The 17,353-nt window shown below is 35.3% G+C and overlaps 1 protein-coding gene across 1 annotated transcript in view; it reads right to left on the bottom strand.

Annotated features, from left to right (window-relative positions):
* Positions 1 to 1,483: 1,483 nt before the first annotated feature.
* TMX3 (thioredoxin related transmembrane protein 3) overlaps positions 1,484 to 17,353 on the bottom strand; it is a 29,356-nt gene continuing 13,486 nt past the window's right edge. The window contains exons 9-16 of the mRNA XM_054639378.2: positions 16,792 to 16,858; positions 14,718 to 14,816; positions 12,651 to 12,708; positions 11,888 to 11,941; positions 11,521 to 11,577; positions 8,097 to 8,226; positions 5,857 to 5,925; positions 1,484 to 4,477 (exon numbers count right to left, since the gene is read on the bottom strand). Of these exons, the coding sequence (XP_054495353.1) occupies positions 4,211 to 4,477; positions 5,857 to 5,925; positions 8,097 to 8,226; positions 11,521 to 11,577; positions 11,888 to 11,941; positions 12,651 to 12,708; positions 14,718 to 14,816; positions 16,792 to 16,858 (801 nt within the window). The 3' untranslated portion in view covers positions 1,484 to 4,210. The remainder of the gene's footprint in view (positions 4,478 to 5,856; positions 5,926 to 8,096; positions 8,227 to 11,520; positions 11,578 to 11,887; positions 11,942 to 12,650; positions 12,709 to 14,717; positions 14,817 to 16,791; positions 16,859 to 17,353) is intronic.

The following is a 17,353-nucleotide window of genomic DNA, read 5'->3' as shown; positions in this document are numbered from 1 at the left end:
ACCAGTGGGAGTTTATGTTAAACATAGCTCATAGCCCAAGACACTGGTATGAAAACATATGGCCCTCCTTCATTCCTTTCTCCTATTCCATTTTCATGCCCTTCATGTGTAAGCCATAGAGCTTAGCAAAGCTTCCATCTCTTAACTCAAGACAGCCTAAAACCACCCAACATTTTGGCCAGGACAGTCATCAACCCAGATGAAGTCTACACCAATCTTGCAACTGAACTACAAAGCAACTCTATTCCTCTCACTAGTAATTCCCTTAGAGGTTTCCTTGCTTCTCTTCAAAGGTTTTATTGCTGAATATTATTATTGCCACAATTCTCCATTCAAAAATGCTTTATGTAAAATGCTTGTAGTCTGTGTATCCTTGCTATTCCTGCATTTTTCTCTACTCAGTGTATAAGCAGAAGGAAGTTTGCTAGCAACAGGAGAGTTCACATCAGCTGCTAAATGGTGCTTTATGTCAGCAAACTGTATATATTCACAGTAATACCTTAAAATGGTTAAAATTTCAGAAATCAGAGAATTGTTTCAGGAACACGTACACTGCCTAGACAGCTTAGGAAAACCTCCCAGGAGCCCAACAAAGCATTCAGCACAATACTGTCAAAATTGTCTTTGTTGGTTCCAGCAATATCAGGTGCCAGAGCTCAGTGTGATTCGATCTGTTAGAGATGTGCTCAGGGATGGGAACAGAGCTGCAGAAAGTGGCTTTGCTCCCCGAGAAGATTTGAGAGCCAGTACCAGTCTGTCACAGGATAATACAGCCTGACATATACGTAGTCTCAGGAGATTTCAACAGCTTAATGGAAATACATTCTGGGTTTGCACCCTTTTCACTGACCTGAGCTTTTGGCTGTCCACAGAACAATCCTCCACCCTCCCACTCCTCCAAATACAATTGCTTCTCCAAACATGCTGACACAAGAGGAATAAGGTAAATTAGTTCTGGACCAAAACAGAGCAAGCTGAACCTTTTGCTTAAGTACTTCATGAGAATTAAGCACTTTTGTGCCATCTTCATCACATCAGATGTCTGAGAGTGCCATCCTCCCGTCCTTTGGGCAGTGAGCACCACAGTGTGGACAAGAGCTGTTAAAGCAGCCCAGGCAAACAATGAAGCAGCATGAGACTGAGCACGTCCAAGTGCCAGGACTACTCAAGTGCTTCCAGAAGGAAATGTAAGCTAGGACAGGCTGACTCAGGTACCCTTTGCTACAGAAACTCCTGTAGGTCTGGTATTTTAAAACTGCTTTTTTGGAGATTCATTTGTGTTATACTGCTAGAGTGCTCACTAAATCACAGAAAAGCAAATATAAACTCCTACCTCTAGAGTATTTTTAAAATCCTGCAGAATAACAGCTGCATTTCTGCACTGAATGACTGGGGGCCTAAAGTACAAACATTCCAGGAAACAGCCTCCTACATAACATGTAACATCTAAGCTTGACACTAAATTAATCCAAAGGAAACAAGCTCTTTTAAGTCCTTTTTATTACAGAAAAACAAAAGGCTTACACTTGACTTAAAAAAGCAGCATTATTTTATGAATCCAAAGTTATTACAGTGAAGTTGCTTTAAGAAACCTCTAGAGACTGAAGAAAAGAAATAAAATGCCCCTCCTGAGACAGCATTCTAGATTACTTGAGTGACCACAGCAAACACCTAATTTCACATCACTTCTGACACCCAGTATATGACCTGTCCCCCTTTTTTTCTCCCCAAGACTTGTTCAATGTAGCTGGGGGAAGGATTTGATGAAAACAGCAGTACATTTCAGGTCTAATTTTCAACAGTTCAGTACACATCTGACAGATATTAGAGTTCAGAAGTGACTGACACACAGGCTTTCCTCCTAACTCCAGCTATTAAGTGCTACAGTTTGAACAGATCCCAGTGTGATCCATTTCTACCACAGTATTTATCATTATTCAGGTCCACATCTCAGAATACTTCACAGCTAGTCAACTGGCTACTACTGACTATAAACACAAACAAAAATAACCACAAAAAAAGAAGGCTCCACATTGAAACAGTTCAGCAGCAGAACTCAAGCATTTTTTTTTCTTTTCATTACACTCCAGAGAAAGAACAGCACGGTTCCAGTGACCACGTCAGGTTTTTTTATTAAGTCAAATGCTGCAGGTTTCCAGCCTGAGCCAACATTAAATATGCAACTGATCTGTACTGAAATCTTAAGAAAAGAGACAAAGAAAACATACTACTGCCTTAATAGTCCTACATTTTGACTAATCAGCACAGAGTTGTGCAGAAATCCAAAGAAATTTACAAGTTTTTCATTAAGTGATTTTTAAAATTTTTTTCAATAAACTGCTCAGGAGCTCAATGCCATTAAAAAAAACCCCTTTCTAAACACATTTTTAAGCACCTATTCCTCATGTCTATGCTAAACCTACACCTCCTAAAGGTTCTACCAAAAAATAAAACCTCAACAAAAAGCAAGAAAACTAAAGTCACTATGTACAATTGGCTATAATGAAAAATATGAAAAAAAGGCAATTCATAGAAAGAAAACAGAAAATACATAAAAAATGGGAAAAAACCGTATCAGATACCTGCTACTCAGTGTTCTATGACCACACTTATAATCTTTCCTTCAAAAAGGAAAAGGTTTGTATTCATAATCAGACATGGAATTTTTTTTAAAAAATTCCTAATCTCTTTACATGTTGTTTATACTGTTTGATAATCAAAATCTTTCAAGTCAGAGATCTACTTAAGGTACTCTGCATGGCAACCTGAAGCCAGCTGTTACCAAGCTACTTAAACAGAAGAAACAAGTTTCTTTCCCACAGGGAAAAAGAATGCAATACATTTTCCCTGGTTATAATTCTACAGCATCATCAAATTTACTCAAACATAGAACTTGTCTATTTAAGCTTACTCATGGTTACTACTTAAAATTCCTTAATTTAGTGCTGTAGCACTAAATAGCAATTTCTTATGTGATCAAGCTGCCTTATAGGAGGACATAGTATTTTGTATTATACAGTAATATACCCTTAAAAAAAAGAGAGAAATTAAATGAAAAAACCCAGCATGAATAGTTTGAGGTGGAGTAATATAAGTTTTGTTTTTGTGGTACTTTTCATGGCATTGATGCCAAAGGCTGCTTTATAGCTTACCATTGGAGAGTTTTAGCCCTGGACACAAATTAGTCCTTTTTGCAGTCACAGGTTTGTATTAGAAGTGGCTTTTACGATGAAACTGGTAACAAACATACTTTATACTGATCAATCTTTATCCATGTTTAATAGTAAGCTTCATTAACTCCCTCCTTCAGAGTAGGTAACAGTCTCAAACAAAACTGCCTATCTCAAAGATTTATAACAATCTCAAGTATACACTGTAAAATAAATAAACACCATTCAAAAAGCTTGTCATTAGAGAATTATACAAATAGTCAGAAGGTGTTCATATTGATGTCTTCCTTTATCAAGCTGTGTTGTGGATTCAGAAATCTTACAGATCTTTTGCACTCTAAGTGTGCAAGCACTCACAGAAAGTAATTACCAGGCAATCATGTTCTTAACATAATTTTCCAATATTTTTAGCTGCTAGAGCACTAATAAACAGCATGTAATTCCCATATTCTATATCTAGTAAACATTCTTGACTGCTATGGTAGAATGGTCCTCCAATTCCCAAAAATTTACATTTAATTTGAGGAAATAAAAAAGTTTGTTGTTTTGGTTTTGTTTTTCTTTTCCCATACTAATGTGCGACAGGTAGAACATGTGACTTCTTAGGAAACTTTTAAGTTGTCCTCAGCTATCAGGCTCTGAAACACTTTACAGCTCTCTTAGCTTTTCCTTGTTTTCAGCTTTAATTTTATATGATTCAGTGCATAGCTGGGCTATATTAGTAGCAGTTCATCACATATAGTAAGGTCAAGTAACATTATCTCTGTTTTGGAAATGAACAATTCAAAACTCTTACAAAAATGGTATAGAACTGTACCTGAACATTTCTTCAGTTTAAATTGCTCTTTGTTAATCTACTAAGGACAATTAAGAGAATATCCATTTTTTTCTGTCAATTTCTGAGAAAATGTGAATACATGCAAGTCAAAACTACCATTATGCAGATAAAACGATCCTCTTTCATGAAGATAACCAATAAATGACAACTGCCAATAAATAAGTCTATTTGGAAATTCTAGAGAATTCTCTTGCTAAACAAGTTAGTCTTTTTTCTTTTCCATAATGTCTTTCTGTTTAAGCTCTCCATCTGAAAGTTCTGTGTATTTTCCATTCTTTTCCTCCTCTTGTTCTTCCTCACTGCCTTCATCTGTGAGCTCTCGATCACCACTTTCTTTTTTGGCTCCCTCATGCTCAAATACCTCTCCCTCTGTATCAGCTGTGCAGATTCCGTAACACATGATGCTGATGACCCCCAGGGGTAACCCAAAGAGAAAGCATCCCAGCAGTGGTGAACTCTTGAACACAGACTGTTGAAATAGAAAGTAAAAACCACTTTCAGTAAATGTAGAAAGTTACTTCTCTTATCACTCTGTGTATTTATTCAAAAAACATCCAAAATGAAAATCAGTGTTTTTTAGAGGGACCAAGGAATCAACTAGGTTGGAAAAGACCTTTCAGATCGTCAAGTCCAACCTATGACATAACACCACCAACAAAAGCACAGCACCAAGTGCCACATCCAGTCTTTTATTAAACATCTACAGGGATGGTGAATCCCATCACATCCCTAGGCAGCCCATTCCAATGCCCAATCACCCTTTCTCTTGTCAACAACCTCTTCCTAATATCCAACCTAAACCTTCCCTGGCTCAACTCAAGACTGTGTGCCCTTGTCCTAATGGATGTGTTATTTTGATTTTTCTGCTTGTTTGGTTTGGGTTTTGGGTTTTATTATTGCGTTGCTTTGTGGTTTTTTTTTTTAATAAGGTTTGTCTGTTTGCTTTCTTCTGTAAAAATGGCAAGGAGTCCTCAACTTGAGCAATTTCTACTATAAATTCATAAAAAATGACACAAGTTCAGTATTACAATATTGCATTGGGATAGTTAATGTTTACATGCCAACTGCATATCCTATGCATTCTTTGAAGTTTTAGAAACAGTTGTTCTAAGAGCATTAAAATCCACTTTGAAGAAAAAAGTTTCATCTCTTATTTTTGTCTTCTTGTCAAAAATTAGTCTGCAGAAAAATTCTAGAGAGCTTCCTGTTGAGGGGTAGCCTAATGGCACAGGAAGAAGGACCAATGGTTTCAGAAACTGGTGGCTAAACACTTTACCTTCACAGAAGTTTGGAAGCCACTCATTTAGAAGTAAGTGAATTTCAACTTAAATTCACAGCATAGGTTTATTTGATTATGTAGGACAAGAGAAGAAATGGATTTGTGTACATCTTCCCAACAAAATTTTGTTAAGCATAATTAACTTATGAGAAAGATAGTAAAAGTGTTTGCTTTAAAACTACACAAAGAGTAGTATTTTATCCCTTCTGCTCTAAGTAATTAAACAAAAATGCAACATTCCTTAGAACAGTGAAGTGGTACAAATTTCAGGTAAGGATGTCAAAAGGGTCAAAGAAATGACCTTGAATTCTCTCTGTTCTATCCCTTAAAATACATGTCAGGCATAGAGAAAAGCAGTGAAAAATGAAGAAACTAAGATAGGTTGAATATTTATCACACATATTAAAAAATCTAATCAAGAATTTTATTTGGCTTAAACCTATACATATACCTATAATATATACACAATATATAACAACTCATATAAAAAATATTTTTAAAACCCTCTGAAAGTATTTGTATCCTGATTGACAAGGGCACCATCTAATTCAATGAAAAATAAAACTTACCACTATAGTAGACTTGGCATCATAGATTATTCTCTTGATTCGTTGCAGAAGTCCATCACCACCCTGTGCCTGAAATTTCAAATGGAACCATGTCAAAACTGCTGACACTTTTCAGTTATGATTCCAAAAGTTCATTCTTCAGACCTTGCAATCTTAAGTCCCTTTAGAAGGAAATGAAAAGTAATTATTCTTATATCTCATGATGCCCAGACACTCCCACTTGCCAAGCTTGGACAAAGATTATTCAGCAGTCTCATGAAAAGGTCTCTCACAATTGTTTTAAACAATCTGTGCCAACTTAGACAATGGGCTGACACTCTCTCTCCTATGATAAAGAAAAACTAACAAAAACGAGCAACTGTCTCATGTAACAATGGTAAAACTGCAGAGCTCTTCTGAACTTTCCTGCAGTTGTTGAATATCCACTTATGGATTACAACAGCACAGTTAGAAACATCTAGGAACTAAGCAAAGAGAAGATATGAATGTGTAATAAATAAAACCTGTGTCAAGCAATGACAGGCTGTACCTATACTGCCCCCTAATTCAGCAGTGTCCAAAACAACTACATGAACCAGAAGGCAGTCTATCTGCTCAACAAGACTGGTTTTCACCTTCCTTGGTAGCCAGAGAAACAAACTCGTATTTGGAAGTCAACTCATCAGCACATGATCTGACCAAAAACCCCCCAAACAGCAAAAGAAGTCCACAAAGATGACTCGCAAAAAGTTACCTATAGAGTCTTAGAGAATAACAGTATCATCCAGGTGAATAATCCAACACTTCCCAAGGAAGAGAAGGGGGAAAGCCAGACTGCTCAGAAACTTCTCTCTGGTTCAGAAAGTCTGCATCCTATTAGTTGTTTACCAGCATACTTTGAAGACTCTCATTCCTCAAGAGCTGCACAATTTCTTGGGCAGAGAATGCAGCCAAAGTAGCTCAATTTTATGTCTACAGACACCTTAAATATAGACAGCTTAAATGAAGTCAGATCCTGTATTTTTGTATTGTACAGAGATGTGAATTTAGACTGACCTTTAATCACTCTAGCTGAGATACTGCAAACAAAAGATAGAAAGACCTAACTGACAATACAGCAACAAACACGAGGCATCACAAATGATTCTTCTCTAAGTAAAAAAAAACAGACAGAAACCAATTACATTTGTTGTTTCAACCAGGAAGAGACATACAATTAGAGTCTAATTGATGCTGATAACTCAATGCACTTAAAAACCATTAAAAAAGCGAGAAGTCAAGAACAAAGAACCACCAAGTTATAGCAATACCCCTCACACTGCAATGGAAAGCATGGCCAGCAAAGTCCTGAACAGCACATAAATCCCACCTATACCATATTCTACAAAAACCAGGCAGATTAAATAAACAGAAATAAACCCCATATGGCAAATATCTTGTGCATTATTTGCTGTTACCAGCCAATGACCTAAAACTGCCAGCATAAAGTAAAGTGGGATTCAGCTAACACAGGAAGCACTCAATATACAGCCAATTGGGGTTTAAACCAAAAACAGGCTTCTCCCAGCAGGCAGCCAAATTATTAACTATCAGTTGCCCTTCATGGCAAAGTCTTCTTTCCCCAGAAGCACAAATGAAAGTTCTGCTCCATGACCTCTTTCCTCATCCACACAACATAGCTTTCTGCTCAACTTACAGTACACTGAGGAAATAGATACCCAAAAATATCCAAGTCATCAATTCCAATTAACTTTGCTGTTTTAACAAAAGACAGCTCTTTTTTAGTTTTAGAGCAGAGAGGAGTAAGCTTGTGTCCATTTCTAACATCCAAAGCAAGTATAATACTGGTTTTTTGACTCTGAAGTTGTAATTCCTCCAGCTATTTGATTTATTAATTTTCCACCCAAAAGACAGGGTGCAGTTCCATTATGCACTATCATTCAAAATTTTAAACAAATGCATTTAATGCAAACCAGGAGATGAATAAAAATCTCTCCATTTACAACTGCACCAGTAAAAGGAATATCAAAAGAAGCTGTCTACCATTATGCTATAAACAAAAGAAAGCTTGCTTTGTAAACATGAAACAGCATGACTGCAGAATTTACAATCCCATATTCAGTGACAGCACCCAAGACAGTAAGACAGGACAGGAATATTAAACACACGCATAAATATCAGAGTAACAAATTTTTTCCTTACTTTAGCATCTAAGGAAATAAACATTAACCAATATATTCCAAGCCACTAAGAAGACTTACTTCAGCTGTACCATCCAGGATATTGTTAATAAACTGAACCATGTCTTCTGTGCTCTCAATGTGCCTATCTGGTAGAAAATATTGCTGATTGGAGGTATTCAATACAACAATAGTAGGGATTGTCAAGTCACTGGAAACATAAAAGAGACAGTTGATCTATTTAAACAACTACCATATAAAATATTCCAATTCAAGTAATCCCTACATTATTTCAAAAGGGAATCTATTAATCTTCATATGTGCTCTTTGTAGTAATTCTTTAAAAACAAGAAAGCAGAGAAAAGGTATGGCATGGTATGGTATAGACATGAATGGTATGGGCACATTTCTCATTAATATTGCTTTCCTTCACATCTGTGTCAGTGACACTATTGAAGCTTAAAGCATTTTACATACCCCGAGCAACAGAAAATCAGGTACCTTATGACTTTCCAAATAGTAAGAGATCACAAATAGCAGCCTTGTATATGAAATACATTAAGTATTTAAGTTAACAAAGGCAGAAGTGTAACTCAAAAATTTAATCCCACACAACCATTGTCTAACTGATCACCTTTACCAATTAACATCTGCTGGTCAAGTTGAAAGAAGAAACCATGCCAAGCACAGCTTTTCTACAGCTCTTTTAGATATGGTTTATAAGGAACAGAGTTTTTAAAGAATTATTACTCAGCAGTTAACCTTCATGTGCATGTGCACATACATCATAATTGGAAAGAAAAAAAATGTTAGAAATTATCTCTGGACACAAACCAGTTTAATCTTCTGTTTGCTATAGCACTAAATTCAAAATAAGATCAGGTTAAGAAATTTTAATACTGCAAAAGTGCACTGTTCAAAAAGAAAGATTTAAATATATTAAACACGTTTAAGATTTATCAATCTCACCAAGTCTTTATCAATTTTCTATAACTCTGTCAGCAATGAATTCAAGTACTTCCTTCACAGTAGAAGCAATTCAAACCTTGTTTTTCTATGTTTTCACCCTTGTCTAATAGTGTCCTATCCATGTACATTCGCAATACATGTAAAATTGATGATGATTTCAGTCTTATCTCTGGCTATCAATTCATAGTAATTTATTTAAAAGAGATATACTGGTTTACAGAAATACTGGTTATTTACTCAATATGTCCATTTTTCTGTGGAGTCACTGAAATCATCCTAAATTTTCTCTCACATTTTTAGGTGGGCCTTTTGGTTTTGATTTTAATTCAAATGCAAACTTAAAAGTGAAAAAGTTTAATAATATATGATAATTTTCTGAACTTCTAGAAAGCTGAATACTTAAAGATTTAAGGTGCAGACTCTCTTCCCAGTACTGAAGCTGAAACCATGGTGACACCTCAAAAACCATAAGGGCAATTACAAGGATAGCAAAATAATGCCATTCTTTAAATGGAAATTTAGAAAAAACAACCAAATAACACAACTTTGTACACCAAGGCAATCTGCAATCTAGGAGACAATAAATACAACATTTCCCCTTGAAATTTTTATTCTTTTCTAACTAGGGACCTAAGTAGAAGGCCCGCTAACCAAGTCACTGTTTTTGCAAGCGTCTGGTAAAAGTTCCCAATTCCTGCCAAAAAATGTCCTCCCAGCAAAACAGAACAAGTTTTATTAACTAGGTGCAGTGTTTCTGTTGCATTTAACAGTCTGGTAACTGATGTTCTTGGAGTTGGTTGTAGAGCAGCTGAAAGGTAACCTCCATGTACAGATTCTTTATGCTACTATACAAAAGTTCACAAAAGCACATTTAATGTGTTACTTTCAAGAGCAGAGGAGAGTTCTACATACACCTATAGCTGATAGTAATATTATACACCTTAGCTCATAAAAAGCTGTATTTTTGCTTTCAATAAAATACTGAAAAGCATTTTTAAGTAAAATTTTAGATAAAATTATGTATTTTAATTAAAATACATAATATTCTGATTTATTCTTTTGTGCATAATTCTTGCAATGCACAAAATTATTATTACTATTATTATTATGGGTCTTATTCTATCCCCAGAAATCATACAATATTTTGTCCTTTGTAAAGAAAACAGAATTTGTTCCGATGTGCATCTAGCACAGTAAAATGTGGTTTGCAATACATTTCTCATTATTTAGATTTTTTCTCTTTCTACTTGCTGCCACCTGGTGACAAACTGAAGCACTTGCAATACTTTTTTTTTAACTCGAATTATTCATGTAGCCACATGAAAAACCACTACTTTGAACATAATTTGCTGCATTCTTTCGCAAATTCCTAGTCATGCTTGAAAGGTATACACTGGGTTTAGAAAATAATTAAAAACCAGTGAGTACTTGAACCAGAACTTTCCATATACTACAAATAATAAAATCAGGCATTTTGCAGATTCAGTGAAACAAACGAGCTGAACAGACCTTGCCACTAGATCACTACCACTCCAAGTGGCAGTTCTGTCTTTTTTCCCTTAATTTCCTTCCTCCTAAGTATCTCATCTCCCTCCCCTACTTCTCTGCACATCTGTGCTGATACTCAGCAGAGTAGAAGGGAAAACATTGATGAATCAGCAAAATAACTTCCCTACTTGCTCAGACAAAAAACCAGACACTTTACTGACAGATAAACAGGATGGAAGAGCTCAGCAGACAGACATAAGAGCCTGCACAGGAGAAGCAATTAAGCAAGTGAGGAAGGTCTCACTTTTGGCAATTATAAAGCACTGGCTCAATCAAATCACATAATTTTAATGGAGAGACAGTTGTTTTTAAAGCAGGTGTTAATCTACAGACATTCTACAGAAATCCAGACCTTGTGCTTTTGGATCCCTATGAAGCTCCTATAATCTTTAGGGATCATGAACACATGTTTAATAATGTTGTGATCCTTGACAAATGGATTTGGAAAACTTACAGACTGACTCCTGGTTTTTGTTTCTTTCAGACCTCCAAAGGCCAGAGGAGAACAAGTAGTGAACTACAAAAGCCAAGCAACTCAACTCTCTAATTATGCATTTTTTAGAAAAGGATCATAGTAAGGGCAACTGTCAAGCATCTTGTTAAACCACTTATATATTTCAAAATATACCATGTACATATCAAGTGCAGACAGCATCTTCCATGCATTCTATGCTTCTCTGCTGAGGTGCGTTTCTATGCACGTCATAAAAATACATTAAGAAAGAAAGCCTCACAACTCTAACAGTAATTTAACAAAGTTGACCTAAAAGATAAGCTTTTTCAATCAGCATTATCAGTAAGCCAAACATCTAACATTAAATTATACATTTATCCAATTTAATTTAACAATTAATTGATACTACAGCCCAGGCTGAATTCTGATGACAGTGGGTTTTTTTTTAAGTCATGAAAGCCAAGAACTTTCTGTAAGATTATTATCAATTAAATACATTTGGTAGAAAGAAAATTCAAATAAGAATTTACTTACTCCATTAGTAAACTATTAATGTAATCATTTCCATCCATATGGCCAAACTGGAAATCCCTGAAAGAGAAGCAGTTAAAAATAAAATGAAAAAGAAAACGCAATAGTGGGTTTCAGCAAAAGTTCTCCATTAATATTTTTCCTATAACTGAAAATGAGAGCACACACTTAGAAATGTAATTCAAAAGAAGTGATGCTCTAGAACACAGCACTATGAAACACAGTTAATGAAATGGTTTAAATATCAGTATAAAAATATAAAAGCACACACTGTAACGTTTTTCACTTAGGAAAAAAAAAAAGTGACTGCTGTGTTAGAAAGATTAATGCAGAAGAAGCATTAAAACATCAGAGTCCCATGTGTGTCTACCTGTGAAAGTGATCCCGATAATCTCTGGCAACTTCCTGAATAATAGACTTTAATCTGAAAGGAAAAAAATTGGCATGAATATCCAGGATAAACTCCTTCTAAATACAAATAATAAACATTGAGATTTCCCCAGTAAGCAGCAATTCATACCTCATCAGCAACAAGGACTATCAAAAAATACCTTGTTCATCTTGCTTAGTTCCTAAAGGTTGAAAATAGCATACACAGTATTTGAACAGTATTTTTCGAGTCTGTATATGCAACCAGAATGGGACGAGGGAAGGTCTTGTTCCTCTCAGCCTCTTTGGCAAACTCCAACCCCAGCAAAAACATCCCTTGTTTAAAGTTCCACAGACAACTAATATATAAGCATCACTAGCTTAATTTTCAATTTGAGTGAACTAAAGCACAGTCATTTGTTTAAACTCACTGAGTTCATCTCAAAGTCATCAGAACTCAAGCACTTTTGTCTTTGTTTAAAAGGTGACACAATAGCTTTTAAAAGCTATGACATCATCATTTGCTCCTGTGATCCCATTAACAAATGGCAGAAGGGTGATACAGGAACTCCCACCATCTCAGTGAACTCACCTGCACTTCAACCAAGCCATAAATTAAGTAAAATTAGTTCACTAAGTCAGAACATTTACAAGTTTAACCCACTCATTTAACCTATATTTCTCAATATTTAAGCAACTTCCAAACTTCCCTATGTCATACCAGCACATCTCTCCCATAGTGTCACCAATACTTAATTCTGTACCTGGTATGTTCCACTGAAGAGTTTTTATCATCAATGACTGCGATAGCCACAAGTTTTCCTAAAATAAGGAATAAAATTCTTGAAACCATTTAAAAAGAAACACACATTCTCCAATGGGAAATATGTCAACTTAGAAGATCAGGTACTTTCCAGGGACAGGAATTAGTTTTTAAGTATAAACAAGAATCACAGCTAAAGAGCCTCTTCAAGCTGATCAAGCTGTGGTCTTAAAGCTACTGAAAATAAATAAATTAAGATGGAGCTCAATGCCACACCACTGGCATTGCATGAAAATGCAATATAGAAAGAAGTTCCATAGAAAGAAGTTAAAAGGGAGAAAATGCAGATAAAAAATTATTTCCTACTCAAGCTGCGTATTTGCATACACCTAAATATGAGGCTACAGAGACCTGTATTATACAGCAGCAATTACAAACTGATTGCAAGTGATTAAATCACTATTGTATGGATTTAATAACAATTATTTTTCATACTGTTGTGAGCATTAAGGGGAAAAAAATTGGAAAAAGTACTGGCAGAGCCCAAAATTCATGACATCAGAAACACAATTTAGTTCACAGCCCTCTGTCAGATGAGCTTAAAGGTCAACACCAGAATATACCAATCTCTTCAAGATTTATTTTGTGAAGTTTTTCTGATTAAAAGAAAAAAAACCTCCAAACCCAAAGAGTAGTATCGTCAATCAGATAAAAGTATGTTTAAAAAGCTGGCCAAGGTTTCTCCAGATCAAGCCCTTGCAGTTAGGAAAGCAGAACTGTTAACAGTGCAGTCAGTCATCAACCAGATTAACCCAAGGCTCCAGAGGGCTGATTTTTCAGTTCTCTCCAGATGCCACAATTCACTCAAAACCCTCCCCATCAAGACAATCAATTGCTCAGTTCCTACCATGCCACAGGAAGCATTCCCCTCAAAAATAAAAAGTCACTCTTGTTCAAGTAATACTGAAGGGTTTTAAGGGAAGACTTATGATTCACTCCCATAATTCCTTGTGAAATAGTAGCTTCTCCCCATTTCACTTCTTCCATACATCAATTCTCAATTTCTTCCCATTTCTTTCCACCCTAAGACGTTACCTAATAAATACACCAGGAGACAACTAATGGCCTTTAGACTGCAAAAGATGATGTAGATAAATTCCAGGTACTATGTATTAATACATAAAGCTCTTTAAAGTAAATGATGGCTTCTCCAGTGTATTAATAAAGTTTTGGGGCTTTGTTTTTGAGGAATTGTTAGTCAAAAATGTAACAGGAAGAAGTAACTTATATTTAAACAACTCGCAACAGCATTTCTGTAAATAACCATTCAAAATGTAGGTGTAACAATATTAGCTTTATAAACATGCAAGAACATAGATGCTTCATACTCTTTAAAACCTAAAAGAACTCAGTGTTGATTGAATCCAAGTATTTTGAAATAGAATATAGGTGTTAAGATGTCCTGGCCTGGAAAAATCAACACTTACAGTATTTCTACTGGTACCTCAGTGTATATACACCTTAAGAACAGTACAACTCGTGTGCCTTTGCCAGAGGTCACCTGGCTGCAAAATTTTCATTTGGCCTGCAGAACTTTTGCTAAAGGAAAGTTGAAGTTTTCTGGGACAAGTCCACTTCAATACATGCTCCTCACCCTTTCTTGCCACATCCATTTCAAAGATATCTAAATCCACTAGAAACAAGATATTTGGACAATCCGTATTTGATACTTCTAAATCTAGTTTTAAAATTCCCTGTATTCCAAGAGGTAATATGAAACTTATGCAAAATGTAAGGTGCTCTTAAATTAAAAGTCCTACTAATTTTTGTGATTATCACAGGATTAGACACACTAACTTTTATGTTGTGAGGAAAGGACTAGTGTAGACTGTGTGTGAAACCTCTAGTCACAGGTCTGTCCAACATCAACAAAATACTGCCACTATCAGCTCTACTCTGATATTGATCAATTTCTAAAGTTTAAAAACATGTTCTTAGTACACTTTTGACTTTTCTTACTGTTTAGTACATAGTGTCAAATGGTTTAGCAGCAGCAGCAGCATCTCACCTGTATCTCCAAGTTCATACAGTGTAAAGCCATCGACATGAAGGTAGCCTTGAAATCTTTCTCTGTTTATCCAGGATGACAAATCACCATCTTCATACTCTGACCAAAAAAAAAAAAAAAAGGATTAATTTTTTTTAAGAAATGGGCCATCAGATTTACTATTTCAGTACTATTGAGGCAACCACTAATTTTTCTCCCTTTTTCCTTTTACCTTGGTTACATCAATTATCACACTTCTATGGGCATTTTAAGTTTTAAAACTTCTAAAGCTATTTTCAACCATTGAACAAAAAAGCATATTATAGAAAAGCATGAAAAGTTGATTTGATTATTTTATTTTCCAAATCAAGGATAAATGATACTATATTAGAAGCTAACTGTGACCCAGTGCAGAAAGTAACAGGTTCAAACCCTGCTTTTAAAGAGGTGTGTGTACATCACTTGTCAAGTTTCAAACAAAGTAGAGACACAAAAATACAGAAAGCAGTGTTTGTGAGAGTCCTTAAATGAAACAAAAAGATCAAGAAAAAGCAGATGCATTAAACAGCACTGTGAATGTAAATGAACAAATAATCATGTATGACTGACAATCTACTGAAGGCTAGCTTAAGATCCTAGATGTGTTAACCTATTAAGAATTAAATTCTAATATATACCATCAAATAGATCTAAACCACAAGTAAAAAAGTAGAACATATATAATATATGCTGCATTTTATGCAAACAAATGCACAATAAATAAATTGCCTTAAATCCTATTGTATAGACCTAAGTATCAATAATTTCAGGTTAACAATTATCTGTGGCAAGGTAGCAGCAAGCAATTATAAGCATAATGCATCCCATGGATCTGCATCCATTTCCCCTGCTATGGAGAAGGAAAAAACCCAAAACAAAACCAGACAAAAGTCAGAGCACTGAAGTGCATTTTGCTGTAACTTTTTCCTTATAGAGAGCTCTTCATATTTCTGCCAGTCGTAACAGTTGCACATAAAACTTTATTCAGTCTCAAACTGCATCTTCATGATTTGTTTGACTTCCAAGATTGTTTCTGGTATATCATGAAAAAGTAAAGTTTTTACAAAGTAAATCAAAAGCCTGAATTATTACAGTTTTTGCATTTGTTTTAGAAGGTGTGGAAAAAGAAAGCAGGCCACACAGCAAAAGAAGTGTTTCTCTGACAAGCTTTCCTTCTCCCAAATTCTTAAAAGAGATCAAAAAAATTAAATGCAAATCACAGAGGCTGTAGAGTGAATTTTTATCGGGAGGCAACAAACTGAAAAGGAAGACAAGTACATCCATTCTACAAGGTCACAAAGAATACTACTTATCCTATGAAATTAAACCTGCAGAATGATCTTCTGAGTGATACATTTCCAACTTAAAGTGACAACTTGCATTTGAAACAATCTGAATCAAGAGGAGATGCTTTTGAAAGTAAGGGGTGTGCTTACAAGCCCAGGCTATGCAATGTAACTATGAGTATGTGGATGTGCTTCTAACATGTCTTATGGTACAGTCTGAGCACAATATAATATTCTATATGGATATGCACACATATATACAGATACACACTTTTACAGCAGTGGCAGGAGCACTAGCCTTATATACTGCATATATACACCGTAGAAATAGCAGTGCTATAAAATACTGCTAGTTTCAGGTGGCCTTTCTACAGCTTAAACACTGAACAAACCAGGTAAAGCAGTCTATGTATATGATGAATTTGTACAGTGAGGGAAGCAGTAACTTTTCTAAGTATGTTAATGCAGGCAAAACTGTAATATTGGAAGCTACATCTTACTGAAAACATAAAGCAAACATCATCATTTCAACTTCAGTATTGCTTGCATTGCAAAATGCAAAATTCCTTGCAATGCAAAATTCCTTGCATTTTGTTGTGGAAGAACTAGTAATTTTTTTTTCTTTTCCTTCATGAAAGAGCTGCTATTTATCCTAAAACTGGGGAATTTTCAAGCATCCCTACATATGCTTCAAAAAAATCCCAACTCCTCCAGTTTCTCCATATATGCTTTAAATATCTTGTCTTAAGGTAATGTCCACTTTTACTTACCATCATAAACAAAGTAAGTTCCATCTTTGAAGACCATCACAGCAGGTAATTCAGGCAATGTCACATACTGAAAGAGTCAGGTTTTAATTAATCCATGGAAGATTAAAAGATTTTTAAACAAAAAAAACCAAAAAAACATCTGAAAACATGTAAATGTAGTTCATGGGAAAAATCTCTAAGTATACCTAAATATTTTCTGTCTAAATGTACTAAGATAAATTTATCAGCTTTCTGTATATTAAAAATAATGCAACATAAATATATTTTTGAGAGGTGGATCTCACAAAGCATGAAAGAAACGTGGTTCTTACTGATATCTGCAGTAGCATGAAGAACAGTTTATGGATTGGGCATGGACTCTAGATAGGAAATTGTAACTTGAGGGTTTTATAAATCATGCTCTCAGTTCACAATTTATGCTGTTGTCAGCATACCTGTCATACTGCTGCTTCTACTAAATGCACCCTCAATTTGCAGACTAAAATAGTACCACCAGTAACATGTGACACTAAATCTGGGCTATTTCCTGTGCTTCAGACTGATGGGAATATAAAGAAAAAAG

Source organism: Agelaius phoeniceus, chromosome 1, assembly GCF_051311805.1.
Source record: "Agelaius phoeniceus isolate bAgePho1 chromosome 1, bAgePho1.hap1, whole genome shotgun sequence".
Lineage (NCBI taxonomy): Eukaryota > Metazoa > Chordata > Aves > Passeriformes > Icteridae > Agelaius > Agelaius phoeniceus.
Note: the sequence above shows the minus strand (reverse complement) of the source record. Positions and strands in the feature narration are given on the sequence as shown.